Raw genomic sequence first — 15,939 nt, 5'->3', positions numbered from 1 at the left:
TGTGAACCTATGTTACGTCCATTAATAAAGTTACTTTGCAGATTAATTTTTTATTACACTTTTTTTTCAAACAGTTGCCTACGTTTGCCGCTAGGGGCGCTGTTCCAACTGCATACAAATTTGGGTTAACTTTTACGATATCGAGAACGTTTAAAAACTCGCACTAAGCACACAGGCGCCTTATCCTCTAGGCCACGACTTCACAAGTCACGTCCGTATCTCGTGTTAGTCGATAAACATATTAAAAATAAACTCACGTTTATCTACTAAGGTCATAACTTTAACATCGGCTTCGATGAACAAACGTGCATTATGTTAATTTGTTCACAGTTAAATGGATGGATTGAGTTTCAACTGAGAGATTCAGTTAAATCACTTATAACATTCCACCAACCATCACATTACGTATTGTCGATATTAAGACGGACGTTATTAGATGCTTTTGTATCGTCTCTGTTTATGATATTTTAATAGCAACATAATTAGAATTACGTACTCTTTTCCGTTTTTTTTTTATATAAATAAAATCAATATGCATTATTGTTTATAGCAAACGTAAATATTTATCATTGACGTATCAGCCACAAACACAGCAAATTTTTCTACGATTTCCTACGCATTATCCAGAAAATAGTTCAGGTAATTTTCAATAGAGACAATGACAATTTAGTAATTTATTCGGAGATGTTGCTGCTAATCAAACTTTTGCGGATGTATTTTAAAGACTCATTCGATGACGTCATCGTTAGTAAATCCATTCGTTCATTACAACAGGGTTCAGTGTATCAATCTCTAGGTGTGGAGCTGCATTATGAGGAAGGGACCTTGCCGCTCATGTTGTCTGGAATGGAAATATGCTAATAAAAGCCCATTAAAGGAGTCTGAAATAAACTCCACGTAATAATAGAAATTAGTGGACTATAAGTTTGAACATTATTAAGGAGTCTATTGTCAAAGACTATCATAGCCCTCTATAATAACAAATTTCACCAAGGCTTCACTATAGATAAATAACATCGAAGACAAACAATAGGTATCAATCTATTCTGAATTTGACCATATATTATAAAGACTAAACAAAAGAGTATATAATTATGCTTTTTAATTTGATTTAAAGTATTTTTTATGTGTAATTTTCAACAATTATTAGCATTCTGTATTCCTTCTCTGTATTCTCTGTAAGTGTAGGCAATTTCCTACGTCCACGCAATTTTCGTAAAAAGGGGCTACAAAGTTTTTTCTTCACGTATTAATATGTATATAGATAGCACGGTAATGTATGTTGGTGTGTGTCGGCGCGCTGCTAGGGGTCGTGTCCGCAGCACGCGGTGCAGTCGAGGCAGCCGTGCGGCGCCCCGCCGGGGGACCGCTACCTCTTGCCGCGACAACCCGCCTGCTCCTGGAATACGAACAGACTGAATAATCCTGACTCATATGGCCCAACGAGTTTCTCGCCGGATTTTCTCAGTGGGTCGCGTTTTCGATCCGGTGGTAGATTCTGCGAATTCTCTTGCTAGGGCCAGTGTTGGCAACGCCTCTTGGTTTGAGCCCCAAGAGCTCACCTACGCGCTAGGGTATAGCTGACATAGCCTCTTAAGGCTATAAGAGGAAAAAAAATACTCATATGGGTAAGGCCGCCAAAAAGTAACCATTTTGATGGATGACTCCGCGTCCGGCATCTTTTTTAGAATAAATACAATAATACTATCATGTTTTATTGTTTTCCTGGCAAAAGGCATCTTTTCTACAACTGTTACAAATACGCAAACGTCTGTAAAACTACTTCTTTGTATTTAATTATGTAGTTTTTACTACGATAATACGAATTGCTAGAACAAATTCAAGTGTCCCAAATGATCCCCCATCATAGTTGGAATGAATTATATAAGTCTCAGTTTATTCCACCGGCAATAAAAACATTTTCTTTAAAGAATCATTTATGTAAGGCAATATTTAATTCCTTCACAAAAATCTAGCTATTGAAATATCAATTATTTTCGAATTTTAACATCACGTCCTAGTATTTTAAGGTTTTATGTTACTGATTTTAAGTTACCAAAATTTTTACAATAATTTAAGAATAGAGCAGTAAGAATATGTTTTATAATTGGCCACGCCAATATCTAACTTACTTATGGTATGTCACGTACTTATCGGCCATTAGTGAGATGATACGTGAGTTAGTTTGGTCCGCATCGCGTTTTTGTCCGACAGAAAAAAGTTTTTACTGATTTTAAGGTAAGTTTGTATCGTTTTGCTTAAATCGAAGGATAATTTAGTAAGTTTAATGTTTAAATAAGAGCTCTAAGCTATAAACGTTGTTAATTATTCATCATAGTGCCCTAGGTTCGAGCATCTTTTGAAAAGAGGGTAGGTTTAAGTTACTTTTATGTTACTATTGTTGTTAATTTTTAGTTACATAGCAATAAAGTGATGTAAAGCTTAGAACATATTTGGGATTGTAGAACAAAGCTTTAATAAAATGATAAAATGATAAAATTATAAATTCAAACACATCAACAACTTTTAAGTTATCCGGTAACTTAAGCTTTTATGTTACATGAGTCCAATTTAACGGCCTTACCCATATGCGCGGTAGGGCTTGTAAGCCCGCACGGGTAGGTATCACTAACACTAACTAACTAACACATAACTAACACATAAGGCCTATTACTGCCTAACAATAGCATTATGTTCTAGTTTGTAAGGTAGGGAAGCCGTTATACTATAGAGCTGTGACTCAGAATTCGTGTCACAAAGTGGGTGACAGAATTTGGTGCTGATGTCTACCTACAGGTAAGCACTTAACACCAAATTGCCCTTTTTTTACAATTACTCAAGTTTTTTTTTATATTGGCATTAACAAAGCATACTTATATTAACAAAGCATAAACTAACTATAGTTTAAGCATAAAATGAATGTAAATTTTTTAGTGTCAGTGATTATAATCGTTGGACAACCCACCTAAATAAAAAAAAATTAAAAAAAAATTGTGTGTAGACGGTAGAAGTGATGAAACTTATATAAAATACAAATAATCGTAAGGGTCAACCACTCCGCAGTGCAATCGAGCAGCCTCGTTTCGTTTCATTTCGTTTCATCGAGTCCGAAATCACATCACAACGATTCTAAAGAAGTTTCATTTCAATATATATATATAGATAAGCACATTTTCGAATTGCATCATCAACTATGCAGTTTCTTTCAACTAAGCTCGCAGTTTAGTCTAATTGATTAAGGAACTGCAAACGTATGTATTCGCGATGTCGATACTAGAGTACGGCCTGTTCACCTGCAGGGCGCGGACGGTCTCAAGCAGCTCCTGCTTGTCGGCCAGCAAGCTGACGGCCTCCTGCTGCGCCTTGTGGACGCACTGACGCAGCGCGGCGGCCTCTTCTACTTTCCTGCAGAGTTGACAACAACCTGTTTTTATATTGTTACGCCGGTAAGAGTAACGCGATCTGTCGCCGAATAGTCAGACGAACGAAAATCGAAGGACCTAGAAGCACCTAGTACGCTCGAGAAGTACGACGCCCTCTATTGTCAGATAGCGGAAACTACGACTAGAGATGTGTGGAATATTCTCGTAGATATGGCACGCAGTCAGTCAGTAATCGAAACTACTAGAAGCGAAACAGCGAACAGATCACCTGAAGCGAAGCGGAACAAGCGAGTTGAAAGTTTTAAACTGTTTGTTGAGTGTTTTAAAGTGTTTGTGAAGTGTTTAAGGGTTCTAAGTGTTGAATACAGTGTTAGCTTGTAATTCAGTATAATTTTATTTATCCCGAACCCCAGCGCATAACAATATGCATAGTTCTATGAGCCTTATTATCGTGTAATAAAAAAAAAAAAACACAAAACTTATTAGTGTTATTATTTGTGGTATCGTGGGCCAATATGGGTGGTAAGTACCACCGGTCCCGTCTGTTTCTGTCGTGAATGTTTCAATGGTGGGGGGCGATCTGATACAAACGAAACTCTGATGTGTTCAAGGTACGTGACGGCATTAAATTTGTGATTCCGTTATCCACTTAACACTAAATGATAAGTGAGCTAGATCGCCCATATAAGAAAATAGAAGGAATCGACTTTAACTTACTACTTGGAGACTAATATAAAGTAAATGTCATCGGCTGCATCAGTTTACAGTGACATTGTACTCACGCTCGCAGTTCCCGATTGTCATCAGCGATCCTCGACAGAGTGAGCAGTCTTTTCCTCAACTCCTCGTTTTCTTTGTTCAAGCTGTCTATTGCGGCCCTGGCTTCGTCCAGTTCGGGGTTCGGTTGTGGAGTGCTGGGCGAGGCCACTGTGGAGGGCGTGGAGAGCGGCGGCCCCAGCCTCAGCACGCCGTCCGAGGCCCTCGTGACGCGGAGGGTGGTCAGGTCGATGTCCAGGGGCTGCGGCGGCGGCGACAGGATCGAACGGACCGGGCGGTCTTCCACGAGATGTACCTTCACGTTTTCTATTAAAACCTGGAATATTATAAATAGTGTTTTATTAATAATTTGTCGAACTACTGTTGACGTATGTTTTGTTAACAGCTCGGAATACTCGTCATTTCAATCCTATCTTTCTTTCTTTCATGTCAGCGAACATGGCATCGCTATATTAGTGTTACAGTTTTTTTGAAGTGAAACTTCTTTAGGCGCGTTGAGAGTAAAATTAAATTCTCGACAAATTCGTTATGGCTAGAGAGAAAAGATATATATTAGGAGGAGTGAGAGTGAGAAAACAGGCAGAGCGTCTCGCGAACGACTCGACCGTGGAGAGAGGGAAAGGGAAAAAGCGAGTCAGATAGTTTCTCTTATACACAGCATTCCCTATTACAAGAGATATTTGATTTAAGAATGAAAAATAAAGAAAAAAACCACAATACCGCAAAAGAAGTTTCACTTCTTTCACCATATTCTTTAGCGTAACCATTTGTATATTCATTCAAGGCCGATACAAACTTCTAGAGGCATGGGCGGTGCGATGACCTCGTCTTCTATGAACTCCGAGAGGGCGAGCGCCGTGCTCATGTTCAGCGCGAGGCTGAGGTCCCGCACGCGAGCCTCCAGTAGCTCTTCGTATGGAGCCAGACCGGTTGCTTCGCCCTGTTCAAATATTAAAATAAACTTTAAATAGTTTCTTTCTATTTACAAATATTTTTGAAAAAGGAGTGTCTTTATTTTCGTTCTTTTACACAAATATCCAAATTCGTTATAAGTAGAGGTCGGAGTAGGTGGATTGATTTAAGGTCGTTGACGTCAAACGTAGAGGATAATATGGATATGCCTCCAAAATACCGCAACTTTATATTTATTGTGATACTTGTTCCGGAATTTTGAAATTAGCATGAATCTGTGTTTAAGGTGAAAAACGTATTAATAATATTAATCTACGCTACCAGTGCTACCTAATGGTGAAAGAAATCAGTATTTTATTACATATAAAAACACCTTGGAATAGTTACACCGTATTTTGTCCCTTTCGTTGAATTAGAAATGACGCTTGTCAACATGAGACAAAACTTAGACAGGAATTTTTGTTACTTTATGTCATAAATATAGAAATTGTATTAAAAAAAATCTTTTTCAATTTAAAAAAATAATCATTATGAATAAAATGACATTCCGTCCGTCCGTCCTTATTATAATATCTTGACGCAAGTATATAAAATCAATCTACCTACTCCGACCACTGGTTATAAAGGTACAGGTTATAAAGATAAGTGTATACCAGAGGCGAGCTTAATTTTGTTTCCAAATTTAATATTAATAAAAACTGAAATAAATTATTTACATGAATGTTTAAATAAAAATAGTTTACGTTTTCGTTTAAAGTTCTCGATAGTTCTGTCCTGGTCAATCTAGCTGCTACGTTCGGTGTTTCTCGAGGTTTGAGTTCGCTGTCCTCGTCTATAGCAGGTTCGGTCCAAGCACGGGCACGCATTGAAAATTTGTTCTAGAGTTAACAAAAAAAACTGCATCAGTGTGCAACTTCAATGAGATCTTCTAACGTACATAGTACAAAGGCACACGAAAAGTTTTTTAACGGCAAAAAACGCTTACCATTTGTATGAATTCATCTAGAATTTAATAGAGAAGATCATGAAATTCGAGAGATACAAGAAGTGAATTCACATATTTTTGAGCAAATTTAAAATTATGTCTGTCTTACTGAAAAATGAATTTGGACAAAACGTTTACAAGTAATAATAATTTTATACCATTTCAAATTTAAACTAATAAAAGCAGTAACTTAGGTGGTTCTGAAGACTTCAAGAAAAGTTCAAGATAATGTCTTAAATATTAAATCTGTATAAATAGATGCTTTAATCAATGTAAGCGAAATTGCGCAGTAATGACTCTGACGTATGTCACAAATAAATGCATTCTGCGTGTGAACATTTTATTAATAGAAATTACATTTATAGAGAAAGCATATTTTGCGTTCAAAGCACGCAATGAATACGCAATAAGAAATATCAGAGCGCAGAACGGTCAAACTTGAAGGAAACTTGAACGAAAGGCCGTGTTCCCCAAAAATTAAGGAAAATATTCATCGCTGGAAAATGAGCAGATTGTGAAGACTATAGAGAAATATATAGAGGTCGATGCATGCATAGTTATAAATAAAAAAGTAGGTAGTAACACTGTAGTTTAGAACCTGTAGTTCCTTTTTACTTTTAGTAAAACTTTTTGAGTGCCTCGTGGAATTTAAAATCAAATAGCACTAATACATGTAACAGACGCAAGCGTTATTTATTTCGTTAAAAGCTAAAACGTAAATGCTTAATAAATCCTAAAATAAAATTATTTCCATCACTACTAAATTGTGGCATGCAGGAATCTAAGTGCGTTAAGTAGGATTTTTATTATAGTCATACAATGGCAATGGCTGAAATGAAGAGATGCATGTAAAGTCAAAATTATTCTTATGTTTGGATGCATGTATTTGATTCTGTTTTTGTTTTACATTAGGGCATTAGGGATGTCATTCCAGGGGAAAGGTGGGGTCAAGCTCTCATGCGATAAAGCTTATAATAAATCAAAATTTTACCATTAATTCAATATTATCGTCAGAGGCGATCTTTTAGGCAATAATGAATTTCTAAGGGTCACGTGCCCCATGTTTGACCTACTCAAGGTGGAGTAGTAGCGAGAGCAATGGCCTGATCGTTCAAAGTAAACTAAATGTTTTTTGACGAAAGATCTCTGATTGTATTACTCGTGTGTATATTGTCATTGTCCTGCTGGTACGCAACGATGACCCGCTCATATTGACGTAAAGCAATCGACCGTTACGGCAACTAGGGCAGACGTTATTACAATTTCATTACATTTCGACCTCATATCTCATCCTCAAAGATTCTACTTATGTCTATAGACTTCTATAACCACTTTGCATTGAGTGTTGAGACATGTTTTTGACTGAATTTAGTCTCATTAACCAATGAAATGTATATTACAAGTAATGACCTCAGAACGAGATAGTATTGCTATGTTAAAAGTTCAAAATGGCGATTAGAAAATAGCAAAGAAGCTTATTTTGAAAATGTTTCCGTCAATAAAAAAATAAATAACATAATATTTAATTGATGGCATTTCCATTTTGTTTTGTAAATTGATTAGGGAGAACATGAAAAAATACAATTTAACATTATAAAGAAGATACATTTGTTTCAATTAGCATGATGGCAACATTTTCTGTCTCATTCACTCGTACTCAAACAGACCCCCTTGGCTACGACACAAAACCTCTACAAACTAAATCGGCACTCAACATAATGATATCACTACATCGTGTTTATTACAAAATTTAAGGCGATCGACCGCCAAATACCTTGATTCGGGTCTTTCGTCGAGATAGCCGAGCGGGCGGATATTGCCATAGAGAAAAAACACACATAGACACGTAATTATTAGAGTAAAGGATGCAATCTTTTTTTGTAGGGTCAAGCTGACACAACTTGGCATAGACAAAAAATTAAATCAACAATGTTTTTCGTAAATAAAATTGTTAGCTCCAGTTAAAAATAACATTTTTATAATTACTTTCTATTCACAGATTAAATAAATATTTTGAGTTTTTTAAATCGATAACAATTTTAACGGGTTACATCAGCTTAACCTCTATAATAATCATACAAAAATATTAAATTAGAAATTATTGAAACAGCATTTAAACTTTACGGGGAACGAGATACGATGATCAATGGTGTGACGTGATGATGGATGCATGCGTATTATGGGGGTCTTGATCTTACAATGCGTTCCTGGGAGATCTCACATAAGCAAAATATATTTTTATATACCTACTGTAAGTCATGAAGGAAAAGTATTAAACAAAGTTAACAGTTTTATTTTTGTATAGATATTGAATAAATATAATTTCAAGATTTACCAATAATAAAATTGAAATTAAACTTGTGAGGTATAATGCTTGAGTTTTGTAAGTTAGGTTATGTTCTGTCGTGCTGATATGTAACGTGTTAATGATTATTTTGTAAAAGATCGTATGATGGGAGTTTTTGCGTTTGAAAATGAACATTATAATGTTTGTTAAATATTTTAAAAAAAATTACATCTTATAACACTGTCATTCTTTAGGCATAATAGTTTACAACGTTGTATCAGTCTACTAACTATGAAGCATTACTTTGAAAAAAATTATCACCGATCAGACATTCGGTTGTCGAATGAAAGGACAAACCAACAAATGTATTATTAAATATTTTTTATGTTAATCTACATTTGCTGTAGACATAGACTGTTAGATTGCATATATTTAAAAAAACTCATTTTGTTGGACGTTAGCAAAATACAATCACATAATACGACTTGCCGTACTCGCCCGCTTCGCTGGGCATTTAATATTAACATTATTATTTATTGTCATTATTATTAGGGAGTCCAACACTCATATAAATATTAGCCTATCCATTAAGTACATGTATTTTCTAATGGATACCAAGTTTCAAGTCTATCTGATGCATGGTTCAGTAGTTATAACGGAACATCCGTAAAAACTACTGTAGAGTATGATTATTGATTCACACTAATTATAATATAACTGGAAAACGCAACAACTCTCATCAAATAGTATTAACAATCAACAACAGAATAGGAATTCAGTTTTTGAGTAGTCGATAAAGTGGAGACGAATCTGAGTATAGAGTAAACGTTAATAAGAGCAGCTGCACGCTCACCTGGAACTCGTCCCAAGGTATGGCGGTGCACTCGTCAGAGACCAGGTCGTCGGCGGCGAGCCGCAGTCTAGAGCTGCCGTTAGCGCTCTGGTGGACGACGTGTATGTTGTTTAGGCGCCACGTCGACGTTGATATCTGTTTCATAAGCCTTTAGTCATCAATTTTTTTTAATAAGATTTTAGATACTGGTAACTAAGACCTTTAGGTCAAGACTTATGTTAATTTTAATAAAAACTTTTTTATATTATGAAAAATGATATTATAAAATGAAATGAAGTTGATTAATATGAAACATGGCATGAAATGATATGGAATGAAGTATAATCTCAATAAAATAGTGGTCATTTACTGAGACTTTTTCAGTGGACTTTTTGGAGGATCCTAAGAAGTTACGTTCAGCGGCTTTGTTTCATTTTCCCACATTTGTGCACTTCCACAGATACTAAACTGTTACTAAACCACCGTTATTACACATTTAAACCTGAAGAAACACTAAATAGACAAAATAAAACAAATCACACAACTTCACTCCTCGCTTTCCCGCTATAAAGTCCCTTAGTCATCAACAAACTCATTTTACTTTATAGAGGTTCGTTATCGATATACCAAATCGTCATCACAAAACGATATGGGTGTATTTAAATAGAACTTTGTATAGAGTCTAACATAGTTTTCTCTTGCATTGTCGATATTCTTACATTCAATCGATAGGTAGATCAAAATTCATGGATTTATTTATAATAGAAATTCGGGAAGGCATTTTGTTTAATTCATTCAGATTGGCCCTTCTAACAATCGGAACTCTGAGAGAGTGGTCACAACGTGAAGATATAAAACTGAAGTCCCAATAGCTTTTGTACTACTATTGCTGTTACAATTACAGGCGATAGAGAAGCAGTAACAGCTGCTTGAGTAGACCTGAACTTTACACCTTATTAACAGTTGCAAAATAATGTTATCATTAAGACGTTCTTCTACAAAATTCTATAACAATTTTTTTTTTAATTTTATTTATTAATTAAAAATAATGTGGTTTTTATGGTGACTGTACAGTTGTTTTAAAAGAACGACAGTTGAAAGCTTTTCTAAACGTTCGACTTACAACGTCACGTCTCCGACACGAGCTGGTGACAGAGTGGTCGCTCGGCGACGAGGACCGTTCCACCACCTCGGCGGCCACCTCCACGGCGCTGGACGCACGACCGTGTTCGAATTCTCTGATTGAGAGGTAAATTTGGAAAACATTAATGAAATTAAGGATTATAAATATTTAAAAAAAACAATTAGAGCTTAGGAAAAGCAATAGGGTATTGGCAAACGTAGTGCAGGTCATGCTCAGAGTCGGCAGAGTGATGATCTATACAAAGAAGAGAGAAGAGAGGGGAAAGAGAAGCGAGCCAATCAGAGAGGTCTATGTTCAGCAGTTGTACTGCTGAAGGCTACTAATATGAAATGATACAAGCAATAGAATAAGATAATTGCTTCGGCGTTTGAACGAGCTCACGGCCCACCTGGTGTTAAGTAGTAGTTACCGGAGCCCATTCACATCTACAACGTAAATGTCGCCACCCGCCTTGAGATATAAGTTCTAAGATTTCAGTATAGTTACAACGACTGCCCCACTCTTCAAACCGGAACGCATTACTGCTTCACGGCAGGAATAGGCAGGGCGGTGGTACCTACCCACGCGGACTCATAAGAGGTCCTACCACCAGTAAAATGTGTACCAAATTTGTGTGCTCGGTTACCTGAAGGCGAGGTCTGCGTCGTCGGGCGACTCCGCGGCCAGCCCCACGACCACGTAGCGGTCGCTGTCCGAGCTGGCGGTGGAGGCGGCGTCGCTGCGCGTGTCGTCTCGTGTGAGGGCGCTGTCTATTGAAGTCACTAGCGAATTGAAACCGCGTCGCATCGTTGAGAAACCTGTGCGAAAAAATTCTATTTAGTGTGAGTAGGCAGACGAGCTTACTCGGCGGAGCCTATGGACATCACATCGCGATATGAACGCCACCCATTCCGCGACGAGTGATCGAAATTTGAATTATTATAGACACAATATCGCCGACAATCGGAACCCATAGTTGCATCGCGACAGACATAGATGGCGCTACGTATCCGTGCGAGTTTACACTACGCCTTAAAGTATAAATACTGATTGGCGTATACAAAAATAAGTTTAAAAAGTTCAGTACTTCTTTTAAGGTTTCAATTCAAATCAAGTACCTGTTTATACATACATCTGGAACATTTGCAATACTACTTGGCCACTTTCATCAGTAAGTATGTACCGAACTATTGAGTAAGGTGAACAGAAATTATCATGTCTATGGTAAAGAACTATCCGAAATTCTTCAATAGAATTCAACTTAAAATCACAATGTATACAATTATAAATTCACAGGTGACTAATACATTTTTAGGAAGAGCGAGACAAGGCTTACTTCTCAGGACTTCTTTCTAGCTGCATTTGACAGCTACGTTTGTGTATGCAAGTATCACCTACACTAAGTGTAGAATATACCTATAGTAAGTGTAGAAGGAAGATATCAAGATGATGTTTATTGGCACTCGTCATAGCTCAAGAACTTGAATTGAACTTCAATGGGGTTTGAAGCCGAGTAACTTTAGCTCACCAAACAATTAATTAGTCATATCTATGTAAGAGTAATAAACACATATACAAAATGCAACATGCATGCGCCCACACACTCACATACACACACATATACGCGCGCACACACAAACTCACACGCATAATGACCTGAAATGACATGAAATAAAATAAAATAATTATTATTATCTTTGGGACCCTTCTTATGTTTATTTCGGAGTCCGCCGGTGTATTGGTTACCTCCGAAGTTAAGTCCTGGACTCGCGGGAGGAGGGACCTCCTCTGCGGGCAGGGACTGCGCTAACAGCACGTCCACACTGCTCGCCGGGGGCACGCCGCTGTCTCGGTCTTGAATAGAGGGCGCCATGGTCGCTTCGGATCCTGTGCAACGTTGAATCTATATTTATTGAATTATACGATATGTATCCACGTTAATAGAAGAACAAAGTGTGTTTTTTTTAGCCCTTGTAGGCAGACGAGCATACGACCCACCAATGGTGAATGGTTGCCGTCACCCGTGGACTTCAGCAATGCCATGGGCAGAGCCAATCCACTGCCTACCGTTAAGTACTCTTCAAAGGCCTCGTTTGAACAAGGACGTGTCATAGCGCTCGGGAAACATCATAGAGGGGAGCTCATTCCAAAGCCGGATAGTATGAAGCAAAAAAGATCTCCGAAAATGCACTATGGATGAACGCAGTGGCTCCTGGTAGTATAATATATGGAGATCCAATAAATTAAACCCTAACAATAAACTAAACGCTCTATTTGCGCGAGTTTAGCAATCAATAGTTTTGTATTTACCCATTTTCAAATCTTGCAAGCTGGACGAATCCAAAGGAACACTGTCCAAATCTCGAGAAGACTCCTGACCGGGACAGTTCGATGGAAGCACGAATGTTAGCTCCACTGCTGGAACCACAAGTCCTACAACGATTGACCTGAAAGAAAAAAATAATTTTGGTATTTTTAATATCGCTTTTGCTTAGCTTATTTAGTAATCCCGGATCCTATAGATTACATTGTACATTGTTAACTTTTCATTTAAGTCTATTATCTTTAAGTGAATGCCAGAACCCACCTTGAGACATAATACATATACTTAAATACATTATTTCAAGATTGACTTCCACGGTGAAGGAATAACATCGTATAGTAAAAATCAAACCCGCAAAATTATAATTTACATAATTACTGGTGGTAGAACCACTTGTGAGTCCGCGCGGGTGGGTTCCACCACCCCGCCTATTTCTGCCGTGAAGCAGTAATGCGTTTCGGTTTGAAGGACGGGGCAGCCGTTGTAGCTAACTATACTTGATACACACCAGGTGGGCCGTGAGCTCGTCCACCCATATAAGCAATAAAAAAAACATGAATATTGTACTTTTACAAATTCTTATGTTCTCGTTCTAGTTCTAGTTACATTTATTGTTTTCTTATTGTGCGATTTGGTTATGATCGATATAATGTAATAAATAGGCTTCTATACCTGTATTTTCAATTACGGTGTACAGTTCACCTTTGTTCTTTAACTCCTTTTCAACATTACAGAAACCTCACATCTCGTAGAACTTTGTATGGATCCACTTGGCAAGTTCTTTTTTTATTGCTTAGATGGGTGGACGAGCTCACAGCCCACCTGGTGTTAAGTGGTTACTGGATCCCATAGACATCTACAACGTAAATGCGCCACCCACCTTAAGATATAAGTTCTAAGGTCTCACGTATAGTTACAACCGCTACCCCATCCTCCAAACGGAAACGCATTACTGCTTGACGGCAGAAATAGGCAGAGTGGTGGTATCTACCCGCGCGGACTCACAAGAGGTACTACCACCAGTAAGCCGTTTAATATCACAGTTTAATATCGAAGCCTTATTAAGTAGCTCACCCTTCTTCTGCGTCAGGCTGTCTGCTCGCGTCGTGCGCCAGCCACGCCATCATCTCGGAGACGCGTTCCAGCTGCCGCAGCAGGAACAGCAGCTGGTAGTGGTTCACTTGTAGTCCGGCCAGACCGCACGTCCGACCCACCACCCATATGCGAGAAAGGTCATCATTGAAGCATAACTGAAAATTAAGGTCATATTGTTAATGTTGGGTTGTCTAAGAAACTGTGGTAAGCATAGAAATATATTTAGTATACTTTTCAGGTGACCGTCCTAAATAAGCACATCTTTTTTTTCCTACCTAAGCTGATAGCCTTGAGAGGTTATGTTAGCATTACCCTAGCGCGCAGGTGAGCTCACGGGGCTCAAACCGGAGGCGTTGCTAACACTGGGCCTAGGAAGAGCAGTGCTACGCAGAATCTACCACGGGATTGGAAACGCGACCCACTGAGAAGATACGGCGAGAAACTCAGTGGACTGTGTCCATGGGTTAATTTACTCGTCGCAGGTGACGGGTTCGGCGAGGACGGTAACCGGAAACATATCAATGTCGCGGGTAATTCTTTCCATTAATAAAGGTTACTTCAAAGTTATTTTTCTCAATTTATTTAATACTCTGATCAGCAGTGAATGTCTTTATGTTGATAATAGTAATTGTAATACAGAAGTAAGTGATCTGATTAGTCGCCATTAGTACTGACCCAGGCGGTGAGTGGCGTGGCGTCGAGCAGGGGCGCGGGCTTGTAGTTGGTGGCCCGGGCGCCGCAGAAGTCCGCCCACAGGGGCTCCACGCGCGCGCACCACACCGAGCGGTTCTCGCGCCACAGCAGCTCCGGACTTATGGCTGTGCCACGATCCACGTCGTCCAGGTCTGGATTCAAGTCAAACACGGGTTAACAGCATGCAGCAACATGATTTTTTTTATTGCCTTTGTAGGCAGACGAGTATACGGCCCACCTGATGGTAAGTGGTCACCGTCGCTCACGGACGTCAGAAAGTCCAGGGGCAGAGCCAAGCCGCTGCCTACCATTGATTTATGATTGAACCATTTCTGGTGGCCCGGAGGCCTATCCAGTTTCACCAGGACAAGTGGGCGAGCAAAGTCTCAAACAAGAGGGGTGGGATTAGCCAACAACTGCCCGAGCGCCTCCGAAGGAGACCTAACAACTCATGAGCAGCTGCCTCGCGAATGAATCTACTTACGGATCGGAATCGCGACCCGCTGAGAAGATCCGGCGAGAAACTTAGCGGGCTGATGCAATGGGTTAAGTTGGCAACATGCATAGCAGCCAACTTATGTGGTACAACGTATCGGGAGCCCGCACAGGTAGCACCGCTATCTTCTCTATTTTTGTTACGGGGCAATACGGGGCAAAGGTGAGAGTTTGAAACCATTAACATTTGGGTTTCGCATTTAAATTTTTTTACTGCTTAAAAGCGTAAAAGTGCTCACGGCTCACGAGATGGGAGTCTAAGTCTCAGTTCTATAGTACAACGGGTGTCCCACCCTTCAAACAGGACGCAAGGGGTGGTACCTACCCGTGCGGTCTCCAAAGACGACCTACCACCATCAAAGTGAGCGGACGTCTACAAGTTGCTATTGTCTGTCTATGGGCCCCGATCCAAATTTACTCTGTTCACGAAACAAATTTTGTACTTACTGTCCGCATGCAAAACAAATTGTTCGTGTATAGGATCCAGATCTTCAGTCGAAGCTGGGAATTCTCCTCTGGGCGGTGTCGCCCTCCTCAGGGCTGACAGTATGGCAGCTAAATCAGCTCTCGTACCGGCCGTGTCTGAACGTAATAACGTATAATTTATACCACTGAAACTACAATCTTAAGACCCTAAAGAACAATGGCAATTTTTTACCTGAATGTTTTAAAAGGCGTCTTAGATTAAGACATAAACGAAACTTCATCATTTTATTTGCTCGTTTTTTATACGATGTTAGATTTACGTGGCAAAGCCACGAAAAAATGTTAATTTAATAAGCTTTTAATTCGATTTTTGTGTACTTCCGGTATAATACATTTGTAAAGTATGGCATTTATACTATTGGGACAAAAAAGCAATATTTTTTGATAATGAATAATATTCATAAAGTATTTAAAATGAAAATAATAATATTAATTATCCTTTGTTACAATTAGTACTTAAATAACTAAATATGTAATAGTAATGCCAGCAGTGCAGATGACAATGATTTGAACAGTATAACAACTGACATAATGCGCATGACTATGCC

The 15,939-nt window shown here is 38.7% G+C and overlaps 1 protein-coding gene across 1 annotated transcript in view; it reads right to left on the bottom strand.

Moving 5' to 3' along the window:
* Positions 1–589: 589 nt before the first annotated feature.
* The window catches only part of LOC114239517 (bridge-like lipid transfer protein family member 3B), a 30,003-nt gene continuing 14,653 nt past the window's right edge, over positions 590–15,939 (bottom strand). Inside the window, exons 16-28 of the mRNA XM_028169740.2 lie at positions 15,353–15,487; positions 14,393–14,562; positions 13,697–13,872; positions 12,610–12,746; positions 12,046–12,186; positions 10,946–11,117; positions 10,300–10,414; positions 9,198–9,332; positions 5,816–5,950; positions 4,957–5,100; positions 4,166–4,476; positions 3,294–3,405; positions 590–1,399 (exon numbers count right to left, since the gene is read on the bottom strand). Of these exons, the coding sequence (XP_028025541.2) occupies positions 1,370–1,399; positions 3,294–3,405; positions 4,166–4,476; positions 4,957–5,100; positions 5,816–5,950; positions 9,198–9,332; positions 10,300–10,414; positions 10,946–11,117; positions 12,046–12,186; positions 12,610–12,746; positions 13,697–13,872; positions 14,393–14,562; positions 15,353–15,487 (1,913 nt within the window). The 3' untranslated portion in view covers positions 590–1,369. The remainder of the gene's footprint in view (positions 1,400–3,293; positions 3,406–4,165; positions 4,477–4,956; positions 5,101–5,815; positions 5,951–9,197; positions 9,333–10,299; positions 10,415–10,945; positions 11,118–12,045; positions 12,187–12,609; positions 12,747–13,696; positions 13,873–14,392; positions 14,563–15,352; positions 15,488–15,939) is intronic.

This window comes from Bombyx mandarina, chromosome A1 (genome assembly GCF_030267445.1).
Source record: "Bombyx mandarina strain Sakado chromosome A1, ASM3026744v2".
In the NCBI taxonomy this organism is placed as follows: domain Eukaryota; kingdom Metazoa; phylum Arthropoda; class Insecta; order Lepidoptera; family Bombycidae; genus Bombyx; species Bombyx mandarina.
This window is presented reverse-complemented; position numbering and strand designations above follow the sequence as displayed.